The 15,375-nt window shown below is 41.8% G+C and overlaps 1 protein-coding gene across 5 annotated transcripts in view; it reads left to right on the top strand.

Annotated features, from left to right (window-relative positions):
• The first annotated feature begins 2,011 nt into the window (after positions 1-2,011).
• Positions 2,012-15,375, top strand: part of KIFAP3 (kinesin associated protein 3) — a 72,704-nt gene continuing 59,340 nt past the window's right edge. For 3 of the 5 annotated variants that reach the window (XM_074906877.1, XM_074906879.1, XM_074906878.1), the window contains exons 1-9: positions 2,012-2,144; positions 6,766-6,897; positions 8,098-8,252; positions 9,389-9,444; positions 9,942-10,083; positions 11,456-11,555; positions 12,280-12,404; positions 12,863-12,961; positions 13,653-13,831. In XM_074906877.1, coding sequence (XP_074762978.1) covers positions 2,113-2,144; positions 6,766-6,897; positions 8,098-8,252; positions 9,389-9,444; positions 9,942-10,083; positions 11,456-11,555; positions 12,280-12,404; positions 12,863-12,961; positions 13,653-13,831 — 1,020 coding nt within the window. In that variant the 5' untranslated portion in view covers positions 2,012-2,112. Of the gene's footprint in view, positions 2,145-6,765; positions 6,898-8,097; positions 8,253-9,190; positions 9,197-9,388; positions 9,445-9,941; positions 10,084-11,455; positions 11,556-12,279; positions 12,405-12,862; positions 12,962-13,652; positions 13,832-15,375 lie in introns of all 5 variants that reach the window. The other 2 variants (XM_074906880.1, XM_074906881.1) reach the window with 2 other exon arrangements.

The following is a 15,375-nucleotide window of genomic DNA, read 5'->3' on the forward strand; positions in this document are numbered from 1 at the left end:
TTGTATTTCACAGGCTACTTTCTTTTTCCATTTTCTGTGAAAAGAAAGGCAGGACACAGTATAGATACTGCAAAATATTTTTTTCTGCTCTGTTACAGATCATGAAAATACAAGTTTTAGCATTCAACAGGATCAATAGACATTAAGTATTTATTCTTAATATTTTGCCACAATAAAACCAGAAGCTTAGGTACCTATTATTTATTGCTGCATTACCCCATTTCAGCTGTAGGTAATGGGGCTGTAGTCCAGCGGAATACTCCAGAAAACAATGCATGCATGGATCTGCCCTGCATTTTATATGCAAGTGCTGTTAGTTGCTATAGAGTGGTATTGTCCTTTTATTCTGAAATCCAAACAACAATCCACGCTTCTCAAATAACTAAATAAAGGATCTCTGCAAATTCCACACAACAGTTTTATTGAATTTTACAAAAACAAGCAGAAATGAAAATCCTGTTTTGAGAAAGTACAGAGAGAGTTCAAAAAGCCAACAGGACACTGCTGCCTCCAGTTCTGTGTTAGCCATTTACCTTCTAACCAGATGAACAGCAGGACCCATAGGCAGCTGGGGATGGGCCTGGTTTACTTCTATCACAGGTATTAGAACTAATAGCTCAGAGGAATCTCCATTTGGGACTGGATGCTGCTCTGATACAAACTTCAGTTAAACTACAGTCCATTAAGATGGTTTCAGATACCTCTCAGATATAACGTCATTCGGTTGTAGAGTGGTTGGGAAACAAGGAAAAGTGACAGAGAACTCAGAAGCTGGCTGTACAAAAGAACGTATCACAGAATCATCTAGGTTGGAAAGACCTTCAAGATCATCTAGTCCAACCATTAACCTTACTTTGACAGTTCCCAACTACACCATACCTTTAAGTGCTATGTTGACCCTACTCTTAAACACCTCCAGGGATGGGGACTCCACCACCTCCCTGGGCAGCCCATTCCAACGCCTAACAGCCCGTTTTGTAAAGAAATTCTTCCTAATATCTAGTCTAAACCTTCCCTGGCGCAACTTGAGGCCATTACCTCTTGTCCTATCGCTTGTTACTTTGTCAGAGACTCATCCACAGGTCTCTGCAGCTTCTTTTCAGGTAGTTGTAGAGGGTGACAAGATCTCCCAGTATCACCACTTCGGATTTCCAGTCACCTGGCTGAGGCTGGAGCCACATGTCTCCTGCACATCAGCAGGTGAGGAACAATGCTGCTGACCCAAGAGGAAGATTGTATTTCAAAACACCTTGCTGACCAAGGCTGCATTAAGGCTGGACTCAGCTCAGACATGGTGCTGAAGAAAACTGACAGCTCAGATGGGCATAATGGGGGAGGACATGACAACAGCTCTTCTTCAATCCTCCCCTAAATACTGCAACCAGGAACATCAAGTCCCTTTATTCCTGCTACTTGCAGCTTCCTTAAGTGCGAAACATATGGATGTCTCTGGAAGGGCAGATCTGTTTCTTGACTCACTCGGGGATCAAGGACCTCTGGCCACGCCCTGCTTTTCTCAGCACCATTAACTTTGCTGGCTGCCATGTCCCACTGGCTGTCCCGTGAAAGAGCGGGCAACCCCTGAGGCAGCAGGTAACGGCCCTGCGGGGGTGCCGAGGCCTTTGGGGGCAGCCCCGGCCCTCAGGGCGGTTAACTACACCCCCTGGTCTGCAAGGGCCCTAGGTCCAGGGAGCTTACCGAGCGCGGTGGACAGAGGCCTTTGCCTGGTCATTGCACTCAAGAGAGGGTAGAGGGGGGCACGGCGCGGCACGGCATCCCCATGAGTGCCAGCAGGGTTCGCGCCCCGGCCTCCGAGTCCGGCGGGGACGGGGCGGGGAGGCCGCCTCACGCCTCGGGCCGCGCCCGGCAGGGCAGAGCCCCCCCCCCACGCCTGCAGGGGGCGCTGCGCCGGCCCCGCCCCGCCGCGCGCGGCCGCCCCCCTGTACAGACTGGCCGTGGCCCGGGGGGCGAAGTGCGCATGCGCGGTCGCCGCCGCGGGCCGTGGCGGCAGCGCGTGCGCGCTCAGGGTGCGCGGGGCGGGGCTGTCGCTCCCCCTGGTAACAGCAGCTGCGGGGCCGCGCCCGGCCCGGGCCTCCCCTCCCCCCCGCCGCCATGCAGGGCGAGGACGCCCGGTACCTCAAGAGGTAACCGGGAAGGCTGGCCAGGGTGTGGGAGACGACTGCTGTGGGGCAGAGGCGCGGCAGGTTGTGGTGATGGGGGAGGGTAGTGGAAGGGGGCCGTGGGACTGAGGCGCGGCAGGTTGTGCTGAGGGGTGGGGCGCTGTGGGGTGTACGGGGCTGTGGGGAGGGGGGCGGGGGAAAGGGAGGTCATATGTTGGGGGACTATAAGGGAGCTGAGGCTGTGGGGCTGAGGCGTTTTAGCCTGCAGTGGGGGCTGAGTGGGATGTTGTGGGGTAGGGGGGCAAGAAGAGGTTGTGGGGAGGTGATGGGGTGTGGGGCTGAGGTTGTAGTGGGGGTTGGCTTGGGGATGGGTGTGCGATCACGGGTGGGAAGGTGAGAATGGAGAGTGTTTTGCAATGAGAGATTATGAGGTGGATGGGGGATTGGGATTGAGGGCTGGCTGGTTTGGAAAAGGCTGGAGATTGTGGTTTGAGGGAGAAGATGGGTGGGACTCTTTGGGGTGAGTGGTTTGGGAATGGGAGATAGATTTGTTTGGGGCAGGCTGCGGGGTGGCTGCCTAGTCTGATGTGTAGGAGACTTGGGTGGGGACTGGGAGGCTGGTTTAGGAATGAGTGAAGGTTATAAAGTGGGTTTAGTGTAGGCTGAGCGATCGAATGAGTGGCATGCTGGTAGTAACTTATTGGGGCAAGGTGGTAGTTTGGGTGATGCACTGACTTGGGGATGACTGTGGTGGCGTTTTATGGTGTATGTCTGGGATGAGGTACTGAGGTAGCAGCAAGTTGAGAGGAGAATAGATGTTATTAGTAGATGAGTGGGGAGGGTTGTGTGGGTATTAGGAGTTGAGATGGGGCAGGTGGTTCCTTTGGGGACCAGGTAGACTGGGGACCAAGGAGCAGGTTCAGGGTGCAGCTGGGAGAGATGAATTGATCTGGAGGCAGTTTGTGGGGGAGGGGACAGGTAATGAGGTGGGATGAATGGAATGGTTTGGGAGTTGGGATGGACTTGAGAGGTAACCATGGTGTAATAAAATGGGTGACCTGGCTTTGATGTTAAAGATGTGATGAAAGAATGGTGTCTTTATCTGTCTATATTTGGCAGTGAGATCCGTCAGCCTAAAGAATGGGGTTTGAGTAGGCAACTATAGGTTCTCCATCATTTGTTTCACTAGCAAATCACTAGCAAAAGTGATAGCAATCCCAAAAGTTGTCAGGCCATCTAGTCCTCTGTTAAGATATGATGTGTGAACAGTGTCAATTTTTTCCTACTATGTGGATGTTTTTATCCATCACATCTTGAATCCTGTGGATTTCTTGTTTGTTTGTTTTGTTTTTTTTTGTTTTGTTTTGTTTTGTTTTTTTTCTAGTTATTAGCATTTGCAGAACTTGCTGTTTGGGCTGTCTGGGTTTTGCCTTATTTTTTTTCCCTCCTTGTATGCCACATATTAAAGATCCAGAAGTAGAAACAATGGGGGGGAAACAACCTTGTGATAATCTTTGAACATTAGCTCTGTCATATAAATGTGATAACGGGTAAAAATCAAATGGCCACATGTAATTAAATAAATGACTGTAACTTTAATGCAATGCTTATTTTTAGCCCTGCATGTTGTGTTTGTGCCATCTTCCGTGACTTTGGAGGAATCTTATTTTGTAGTCATCACTACAACAAGCATGGTTTTCTCCCTTTCTAGAGAGCACAAACCAAAAACCATCCACTGAGCTATTTAACATGACTAGGCTTATGCTCAGGTCTGGTACTCCGATCCCTATTTCCCTTTGTCATCCTGCATGAATGGTCCCCCTCCCACCAAGTCTGACTTGCTTGTATTTGTTACTGGATTTTCAGCCTTATCCACGTGCACAATTTGTGCCATTTGTAATTAGGATAGTTTGGTTTTGCTTTTTCCCCTGAAGAAATTAGTTAATAAAGGGTATTCACACACTAGCTTTGGTTATGTGAGCTCAGCTAGCACAGCTTTTGTCTGTAGGAAAGGCCTTCCTCTTTTAAACCTTTCATAGAGCAGGATTCTTGTTGACAAAGCAGGCAGTGAAGTGAAAGGATGGGCTGATGTGTGCGAGAGGTCCCCAGTGCATTGCTGTTTCTACCAGTTATAAGAATATCTGTCTTTTTAAATGTTTTATGAAGTGACTTACAAATTCAAGATGGATAGAAAATCACCCGATGTCTGTTGATTTGAGGGAGGAGCATGGATTTTTTCTCAAATACGTTTTCTTTTTGTGATGCTGGCAGTCCGAATGCGGTGTTTTCTAAATGGAAAACAACTTTAGTGGCTGGGTAGTGCATTTTAGTGTAGCTCTTTGAGCAGTTCACAAGGTAAGATTTTTTCAGAGAGGAAACTTAAATGTGAATTATTTGTGACTATTAGCTAGGAAATAGCTCAAATGGTGTGAGGGTGGTTATCAATGTCAGAGAGCAGAAAATCTCTGCAACTGTAAGTTCTTCAGCTTACCCATCTGTTCCTCTTAAGGAAAAAATTAAATATGGGAAATGCTAAAACTATTTAAGCAGTCTTAGGTTGAATTTCTGCTGGTCCCTAAGCTCATCAGTGGTTTATTCCTGCCAAAAGGAGGAGGTCTCACTCCTTCCTTTTTATCCCTGCTCATAGATGTGTTACTCCCTTTCTGTAGTGCACTTTAATTCGGTAGCATGTTGAAAAACTCCCTCTGCCCAAAATATGTAGAGTTTTCTGTTGCATAGCTGGAAGTGGCTGTGAAAGGGTTTGACAAGCCCTCATGCTGAACCAAGGTGACTGCAGGAACAGAAAAAAATGGAAGATCTAATCCTTTTGGCAATGATGCAGTGTTACTTTAGCTTAGTTCTTGTAAAACTATACTAAACTCTTTCAGGCCCACTTGTTCTCTTCCCATCTTTTTCTTTATATCTCTGAACATTAGCAGGCTGTCACTGTACAGAGGTTTGACTGTCAGGCAGAGCGTTTGTGGTTGGGATCTCCTGGTAGGTCTAAGTACCACGGGAACAATATTTGAGGGTGAGGAGTGAGAGCCAGTTTCTGTTGAAATAGATTTGCCATAAGCTTTCTGTCCTGCTAGGCTGGAGCTTGTAAGAACAGAGAATAGACTGTAAGGAAGCCTCTGCTTCAAAGTACTGTTAAAGAAAAAAACCACAAGTTGCTTCAGAAGATCTTAAGTGATAATGGAGTTCAGCTACAATCTCATCAACAAAGATACTGCTCTGTAGCAGTGAGCTATATTTGTTTGCCCTGTAGCTTTGTCCTGGCAGGGCTAGTAGTTGAACTAGACTCTTCATTTCCTACAGCAGACCTTTTTGTGGTTTGTGGGGGTTTTGGGGCAGCTCAAGAAAAAGGTATAGTGCTGAAGGGAAAGCAGCCACCATAGTAGCTGGATAGATGGGAGCACACATTTCAAACATTTTCTCGAGTGGTTACACCAAAGGCTGCATCCGATTTGTTAATGTTTCCAGCACTGTGAGGCTGAAGTAGTTTTCCCTAATCTAATTGACCCAACCATAGCTAGCTGCTGGCTCGTTTGTGCTGATATAACTACTGGGGAAGCCACCCATAAATCTGTTTATTGACATGATCTGTCTGAAAAAATCCCCAACCTCACAACAAACAACCAACCCACACACACACCAGAAACCAAACCCACATTAGGGAGTTGTTTCTAATCTGCAGCATTTTAGCAGCCTGGTTTATGGCACAACTGTACATCCTCTATTGGCAGTACCAAGGGGAAAAGGGATAAATGTCAGCTTTACCACCAAGGACAGAAATGTGTAACTGTATTCTCTGAATGTGGTTCTGCCATCACTTGAAAACAGAAATGAGGTGTATCTGCATGGCCTCTCATTCATGGCCTATCCTCCTGGCCCTTGCATCTCTTCATGGACACAGAATAGCTGGCACAAAGGAGGAGAGAGCAGGACATGCCTTTTTGGCAGTGATGTACCCCCAGAGTGCTTTCCTGCAGAAAGCTTGTCCAAAATATCTGTAGCTGTAGTAAAGCAGGTAGACATGCCTGATTTTATAGCTGTTGATCTGGTAATCTCCTGAGCCTGGCAACAGACACAGTGAGGTGAAGAACAGTAGCAAAGAGTTTTGTGCTTGAGGAGCAAATGGTTAATTTGAAATTTAAATTATTTGTAATTAGTTCTTGCACATTTAAAACTGTTAATATTTAGCCAAGGTGGTCTTTGAAGAAAAATTTCCATTTGTAAGTGACTGCACTAGATCGATGCCTTTAGCAGAAAGTTTCTCAATACTGACAATGTTAGCAGGGAGTAAACTAGGAAATTCACCTTTTGTGAAATGTATCTTCTTCCTAATTGTAGTTCCTTAAGAGAGTTAGGAGACTTCGAAATCAAAGAGTTATCCTGTTTATTCTTTACTTAATTTATATGACTAAGGCCTGACCAATGGCTTGGGTATTTCTGAATGTACTAGAGGTAATAGTCAAGAATATGCCACTTGCACTGAGCTTTGGTACAGCTGTGTGGAAGGAGGACAGTACTTGGGTTTAGGATCTGATTAGAACAGGAGACAGGTCATCGTTACTGATCTACGTTCTGGTGTGTGTTCTGAGCTTTTCATTTAATCAGTTGGGTTTTTTTTTCTTCATGGCAGGAAGGTAAAAGGAGGCAACATAGATGTGCATCCATCTGAGAAAGCCCTCATTGTCCACTATGAAGTGGAAGCAACAATTCTGGGAGAGATGGGAGATCCCATGCTGGGGGAGCGCAAGGAATGTCAGAAAATGTAAGGTCATAGCAAGCTTTTTCTGTTTCTCATAATCATAAATTCAGTAACTCAAAGCATCAACAGCCTGTAAGAAATAATGTGTTCTAATCTTTATAAAACTTAGTGCTAGATTAGCAGAGGGTTTAGAAGCCAGGGAATAACATGTGCCTAAGAAAGTTAACATCTAAAACACATGTTGTAAACTGCTTTTCATCACAAGGTGTTTTGTAAAGAAAAGTGATTATTCCCATTTTACGTGAAGGAAACTTGAGGTAAAGTGAAGTGATTGGTTCCTGATCAAATTATGGTAAATTTTGGAGCAAGTAATACTATTGAGCCTTCTGACAGCCTTATGGTCTAGCTGTTGGCTCTCCTGTTGTTTTGATCTTTCACCCCTGCTAGTGATTTCACTATGGTATCTACATTTTAGTTTCGCCTGGTATTTTTCTTTTAAGAGCATTAGAATATTCCCCATTGGAAAAGTCAAGAGAACTGTCATAGTTTCCAAACTATGAGACCTTTCCTACATTTATTTTATCTCTATGCTGAAGTCTTTTTGAAAATTTGAGCTGAAGCGTCTAACTGTGTGAGTGCATGCAAGAAGAATAATGAGGAAGAAAAAGAGAATATTTAAATTGTCTCAAATTTTTGAAGATATCAGAAGTCTTAATTAGTTTATAGATAAATCAACATAACTTGCATCTGCAATGAGGTGGAATTCCTTTTTGATCTATCCTATTGTTAATTCCCACAGAGATTTCTTACTGCTCATTTCTTGTGGACCTGACTGTAGGTCTGCCAGAGCTACCTGCAGGCACTGCACAAGGACCTTCCTGTGTAGTCAACAGCCATAGCTGCTTCTCATTTTGGATTTTTTGTGTATGTGGTACTCTGCAGTCCTGTGTACTTTTTTGGGGTGTATTGCAAATAAATTACTGGCTGCTGTGTCTAAGATGTTATAAGGGATCTGTTCATACAGCTGCATTTAGGTGTTGCTGCTTGTCAGCTGATGGACAGTTACCCTCTGTCAAATTTGTTTGGCAGTTACTTGCCATTTGTAGTTGTAAAGAGCCACTGCTGTGGCGTTACCTTTGTAAGCCATGGCACAGGCATTGGGGGTATTGGGATCATTTCTGCTTCAAGAAATTCATGGCTGTGTAAACATAAATCGAAGGACCGAATATATGAAAATTTAAAGAGACTTACCTGTGTTTGCAGCATTCGGCTAAAGAGTCTTAATGCAAATACAGATGTTGCTTCCCTGGCTCGAAAGGTGGTTGAAGAATGCAAGCTCATTCACCCCTCCAAACTTGCAGAAGTAGAACAGCTGTTGTACTATCTACAGAATCGCAGAGATGCCTCAGCAGGAAAAGGTAAATAATAGATAAACAAAGTAGCTTGGGACTGGGGTGCTTCAGCATTGAACAACTGCTGTGTGACGCTTTTCTAGCTGAGGTCTTAACTTGCTTGATGTATGTATGAGTTCTTCAGAGATAGGGTGGGGAAGATGTATAGTTAAGTCATGCTTGGAAAAAATTACAATTTTGGCGTAAGATTGGAGGGAATTATCTTTTTAACAATCAAAGTTCATTTTTCTGGTTAATTAAACTTAGTATTGATACTCCTTGGCTGCCTTGGGCATTAGCAGGACTTGAGAGGTACAGATCCCACTACTTGGTGCAGCTTCTTCATATTGCATCTGCACTTTCAGTGACATTAAAAGACTGTATTGAGAACCTTCCTAGAAAGATCTCTGCCATCACCTGTTGCAAGGGTTAATAGTGTTCCTAGGCTGAATTTGCGCTCTCTGTAAAGCTCGAGTGAGGAGTTTGTCTGACAAGCTTTGGTACAGTGTAACATACAGCTTGGGGTAATTGTCTTGTCTTAAGTTCCTGGCATCCTGGTGGTGCTATTTATGTCTTAAGTTCATGTTAAAGTACCAGCTCATGAGACAGTTTCATATTTAATGTATGATCCCACATTGCCTTGTGGTTAGCAAGGTTTCTTGTGATCATGAAATGGTAAGCTTTGTTCTCAAGCTGAATTCTAATCTTAATGGAAGGAGTTTAAAACAAAGATTAATGTTATTTATATGCTTTGACTGTAACTGCTTTGGGTGGTTTATCCTTTTATTCTGTTTGTATGTGTCTTGGTGTATCACAGGGCAGCAAACAAGTGGAATCAAACCTGCTAAGGTGTCACTGTGAAAGTGAGTTTTGTCACTCTTGTCTTTCACTAAGGTTTATTAACCTCTGTGTCCCCAGCTGACTGGGCTGTAACTGATCACTTAGACTGAGAAGACAAAAAGCAGCTGATCGTTTATTTTGCTCCCTGGGCTGTTCAGCTTTAGAAATGTGACATACCTTAGTTGCGTTAGTCTGTCAGGTCATCTGGACATAAAAGGACTTTGACCTTGATTTAACCATAGTGTTTACTGTGAGAATATTTGGTATGTTTTTTGTCTGTGAATATGTATAACTTCACTGCAACTGTGTCTTTTCCTTTGTAGAAAAGAAAGAGAAATCCAGTAAGCCAAAAGATCCACCCCCATTTGAAGGAATGGAGGTAAATATTGATGTTAGAGAAATGTAAAACCCATTTACTACTTAAGTAAGCAGTTATGTAAGGGAGAGGGGTGAGGAAATGCTGAATTCTCAACTTTTTTTGCTGCTTGTTTTTTAAACAAAGAATTTGGTTTGGAAATATTGCACAATGGAATAAAAATCATCTCCATAAAGGGTAAAATATTTGACTTGCATACTACCCCCTCCAACTATAGCACGCAGCAGGACAGCAAGTGAGGTCTGGAACATCGGACAGGACACAGGGAGTCTTGTCTGAGCATCCTTTGTTTTTTGTAATTAAATTTTCTCAGATTTCCTGGTGTTCATTGGCAGTGATTCTGGATGTGTTGATTTTTTTTTTCTTTGTATTTTGTTTTTTCCCTAAGATCTCAACTCAAAGCTGTGTGCTCCTTTGTCTTGCAATTGAGTAACATTGTGATTGATTGTGTTGAATTGACATCTCTTTCTATGAAACCCTTGCTTATGACTGCTTTTCAGATTGATGAAGTTGCCAATATCAATGACATGGATGAGTACATTGAGTTACTGTATGAGGACATTCCTGACAAGGTGCGTGGCTCTGCCCTCATTCTGCAGCTTGCAAGGAATCCTGATAATTTGGAAGAACTGCTTATCAACGGTAATTTTAAAACCCAATGGTAACTTCTCTTAATGTTGTGCACTTTATTTGTGGTGCTTTCTTCTCAAGGGAAAAGTAGTTTAATTTGGGATTTTTTCCAGTTTTCTAGGCTTTGTTTCTCAGTACATAATAAGCTGGCTGTCAAAGCCCAGTTGGATCTCTCTACAAATGGATGCTTCTTAGACTGTTCTTAGGTGGGCCTAACACAGAAATCTTCGTGGCCTCAGTAGGCTTCAACTGTTTTTTCTGATCCTAATTATTTTGATGCTAAGTTAACTTCAGTTGCCATTGCTGCTGGAGACAAGAGAATGTAGAACTGTATCCTGAAGATCAGGAAACTTGCTTTGAAAATGGTATGTGCAGGCTGACATAAGTAGAAGTGTCTAGTTTCCAAGAGAATTAATAAATTGAATGTGGATGCATTACCCAAGTATTTCACTAGCATACCATACTCTTTTTGCTTATGGATCCATTTTAAAATCTTATCAGAATTCATGGTAGGACATTCATATTGCTGTCCTTCTATGTGTGCTTACATATGTGCTGTGCCATGCACATTCTGAGAGCTACTTCAGTGTGGAATAGAGTGTGTTTGTAAATATATGTGTGTACATGCGTATACATTCTTGTTGCCCATTGCCATCTCTCTTCTGGGGGGGCAAAAGGGACCCTATACTCTGTAAAGGTGTCAGACAAACAAAGATAAGGGCAAGCCAAACCAGACCTCCAAAGTGATGGTAGGTTCAGGTCTTGTTAATTTAGTAATTTTCTTACCCTGCCTGCTTTGTTTCTTTTACTGAGCCCTTATACCCCTACATTCCTTGAGTGGCTTCAGTATGTACTCTAGCCATCTTGCAATGTCAGCAAGAATTGGAATGGGAGGGGAATGGTAAGCCATCAAATAATGGCTTGTCCCCATGAGCTGTTTAGAATATTCTAGTGCTTGAAACTACCAGTTGCTACTTTTGTCATTTTGATCATGTAACATGGTGTATGTGAAGAGGGTCTGGATAGGGAAAAGTGAAAGGGAAAGAGAAGTGATTCAGAGAGAAATAAGCTGAAGTATGACAAGAAGAAATATAAACCAAATTATTAAATAACTCAAAGTTGATACAGGGGGAAAAATAAATAGAAAGAAGAGGATGAAAAATTATACTTGTTAAGGTAGAATTTAAAGGGAATTTGGAAGTCAACATGGTGATGTTCTATGTAGAGGCTACAGTGTAATACAGAACATACAGCTGGCAGAGACCACAAGATCTTAAGCATAGTGGTAGTTTTAAGAAGACCTTAGTGTTTGGTTGCAGTTTCCTTGCATGTTACCCCTTCTTAGGATTTGTGACTGGATCATCTAAGCATTGTTTCATTTCAGAAACTGCCCTGGGTGCATTGGCTAGAGTGCTGAGGGAAGACTGGAAACAAAGTGTGGAACTTGCTACCAATATAATTTATATTTTCTTCTGCTTTTCAAGGTGAGTGCAGAGTCCCTGTGTATAGGAACATAAGGAACTTCTCTGCTTAGTGGCTTTTCATTTGTTCTCTACACTACAAAAACCTCAGTGAAACAGGAAAAAAAATTGCTGAGAAGACAGAAACACACTTGTTATAAATGACAAAATTGAGGCACAAGAAAAACCTGCACGGTGAGACAGTGTGCAGTGGACCTGGAAAGAAACTAGTAGGGATTCTGACCCATAACTTAGGCTGAGCTGCCACCTTTTATTTACCTCAGCATTCCTATAGGAAGGAAATGGTCTTTAAAACTGAAGTAAGTGCTTGGTCTTATTTAGATATGCCAGTGTTTCAGCGTATGCTGCCTAGAAATAATTCAAATGGAATTTGCATTGCAACTTGATTTTTGACCTCTACTATATTTCTGGTGAGTAGAGAGTCCTCTGAAGCACTTATGAAAGGTGGGGCTGATTGGAAAACAGTTTCCATTGCACATGAAAATTGGAATAAATTTTTAATTTGACCTGGAACAACAAACTTTCCTTCTACAAGTCTGGAAAAAATATTAATGTTTTCAGGAACTGTTTTTGTTTTGAAATAATTTTCCAATAGAGAAGTGTTAGAATGGGGCAGAGAGTAAATACCTTTTTTAAATAGTTCATGTGGTGCAGTGTTGGGACATTGCTATTGTAGATGTCCCAGCAGATTTGGAGTGGTTTGCATTTATTTTTTTCTTCAATGCAGTTTTTCTCAATTTCATGGAATAATCACACACTACAAAATTGGAGCTCTGTGCATGAATATCATAGACCATGAACTGAAGAGACATGAGCTTTGGCAGGAAGAACTTGCTAAAAAGAAGAAAGCTGATATCCTTTTGATATGCTGGGTCATCTTGATGGCTTCTGACTTGACTTGATAGCTGTTGCTGAGTTATAAGCGATGGCCATACAGCAACTTCTGTGAAAGCAGTAGAATTTACTAGACAGTGCAAAAATATAATAGCAGATAATGAAAGAGACCAAGAGTAAGAAGTTTGGGCTTATGAAGAGATTAAGCTGAAGTTACTAAAACAACACAGGAAGAAAAATGTTTTATTTTTAGCAGTATGTCTTAGGAACATTTTTGCTAACAATCAGGGTGTAATACATCCAGGATTAGGAGGAGGAAAAAAATAGGTGTAGCAGGCTGTGGCTGAGGTGGTGTTTTTACATTGGCCATTCCACAGATCTCTTGCTTTGTACTGGTGACTGAGTAACACCTTTGAGCACAATAGTCATCTAGGCTGTATAACTTTTATCTGAACACCTTGACTTCTACCATTTACTTGATGAAGATCCTGAAAATCAAACCCTGAAAAAGGACTATGAGAAAACTTACAAGAAATACCAAGGGCTGGTTGTCAAGCAGGAACAGCTACTCAGAGGTACCAAATCCAAATAGCAAATAATTTTTTTGTTGGTGAATGTGGATAGAGAGTTCTACTGGATGCTTGTTATAACTAGGATGTGTTAAACATACCGAATGTGTGGATGATTATGGAAGAACATTGCCAAAGAACAGGGAGAAGATGAATATCAGATCGTTTGACAGTACGCTGACAATTTTTGAAGTGATCTGTCTTAGAGGAAAAGTAGTAAAAGCAATCCATTTAACTTTTCCTTGCTTATGATCTTGATTTGAGGGGGAGTTGGGTATTTTGGTTTTGTATGTTTGATATGGGTTTTTTTAACTTAGCCTGTATCAGACTCAAGTTGAATAGCTTTCAGTTTTTGTACTAAAATACACTTAATGTTAGATTGAAATGATCTGAGTGGCAGAGCTTTCCTGGGAAGGGCCTTTTAATGGTTCCCACTAGAACTGAAAGGAAAAAAAAAATGTAAAAAGCTTCTAGTGATCGTAATACTTTTTTTCAAAGCCACTATTAGAATTAATTTTCTTAATGCTTTCTAAACAGGAATAAAAAGCATTCATGGTCAGTTTCCTTCAAAATTCATTGGGAAGGGAGCAGAATGCTTCCGAATGTTTTGTCTTAAGCACTTAATATGTGTATATAGAGACTTGTTTGGTTCTGTTGTCTTTGATGTGTTGGTATGGTTTGTATTGGACTTTATTAGTTGCACTTTACCTGCTCCTAAATCTTGCTGAGGATACTCGCACTGAGCTGAAGATGAGAAACAAGAACATTGTCCATATGTTAGTGAAAGCACTGGACCGTGATAATTTTGAGCTGCTTATCCTGGTTGTATCTTTCTTGAAGAAACTCAGCATTTTTATGGAGAACAAAAATGATATGGTAAGGCTCATAACACTCTACTGCAATACTGGAAAGGTATGGACTCTGAAAACTGGGTGGTTGGAGGGAAGAGGGAGTCATCTCTGTCCCCATCCAAAATACCTGTAGCACTGACTGTCCTCTTTTGTTGTTAATAGTAAAATGAGTAAAAGAAAAGCAATACAACACCCAGCCATAACATGCTGCAAAAGTTTTGAAGAACTGTCATCCCAAACAGTGAAGCTACTTCAAAGTATGATACATGAAATTCCAGATCTTGAAGTCAGCGCTACAGAGTCTTGTCATACTACTGCTTCTGGAGGTGCCTATGACCCTTGCCCCAACCTAGATTATTTTGGCAACATGTTATTGTATTTACCATATATTGTCTTGGTAGGAGAGGTAGTTATCCTTTTGCAGTTTGCTAGACTAGTTATTTCCTAGGTCAGCTTGGTCTTCAAAGCTACCTCACAACTGTTCCTTCATGTTGCCAGTAGCTCCTAAGAACTGTAGGCACTGTTATTCTTCATAAGCTTTTTTTTAGGTGAAGTCTCAAAACTCCTGAAATTGTAGTATATTTTCTTTTGTGACTTTGAGTTCTAGCCGACTATCTCCTTTACTGATTTCTCAATGGCTTTACGTCGATACATGCCTTCCCTGCTGTGCCTTTATGCCAGTTTGTGAAATGAAAATGATAAATTCACCTTATCCAATGCTTAGATTGTGGGGTGAAAAGATGCATGTAAATGCAATAGAAAATTAATTGCATCTTTGTTACTGGATCCGTCATTCACGTGCACATGCACTGAACACTGCAGATGAGGTATCACCCTTATTTATATATGAGTGTCCTATTTCTTAACAAAAGTCAGACGCCAAGCACGCGTTCTGGGGGGAATGTAGACTGTTTATCAGGTGATTGGTCATTGATTTAGTTTATACTTGTTTAGTGCCCTGAAGGACTTTATTAGGAAAATAAGGATTAGCTCTTCAGCCCACTGATTTTTGCTGGCACACTTTCTGCATTCCATTTGATTTAGTGGAAAGACAAGTGAAACAAAACTGTTGAATTTATTTTATTGCAGTGTTTTAACAGTATTGAAAAGACCTTTGAAAAGGTTTGTGCACTTCAGGTCAGCTGTCTGAGCATTTCTAACTCATAATAAAGATGATACTTTTTTCCTCCACAGTACTATTAAGGAAGCTACCAATGAAGGAGATGATGTTCTAATATAAATATTAGGGAATAACACAAAAATGTCAAAGGCAGAATGAACCAAAATTAGTTGTGCAGCACCTGATTCTAAGAAAAATTGAATAATCCATGTATATTTATAGCACATTCTTTCCTTTGGTATTCAAGTGCCGTATTAAATTCAAAGCAGTGAAGTAGGAGTTCTTGCTATCTGATTGTTTTTGATCAGAGGTATTCAGTCAGTTGTTTGATTATTGCACTATGCCATGTGGGGAGAGCTGTAGGTTTTTTTCTTAGTATTCATTCTGTGTGTATTTATAACTGGAAGGTTAGTTACATACACGCTAAAGTTTGAAGAATGCAGAGTAAT

The sequence above is a fragment of the Athene noctua genome, chromosome 5 (genome assembly GCF_965140245.1).
Source record: "Athene noctua chromosome 5, bAthNoc1.hap1.1, whole genome shotgun sequence".
NCBI classification, from domain to species: Eukaryota; Metazoa; Chordata; class Aves; order Strigiformes; family Strigidae; genus Athene; species Athene noctua.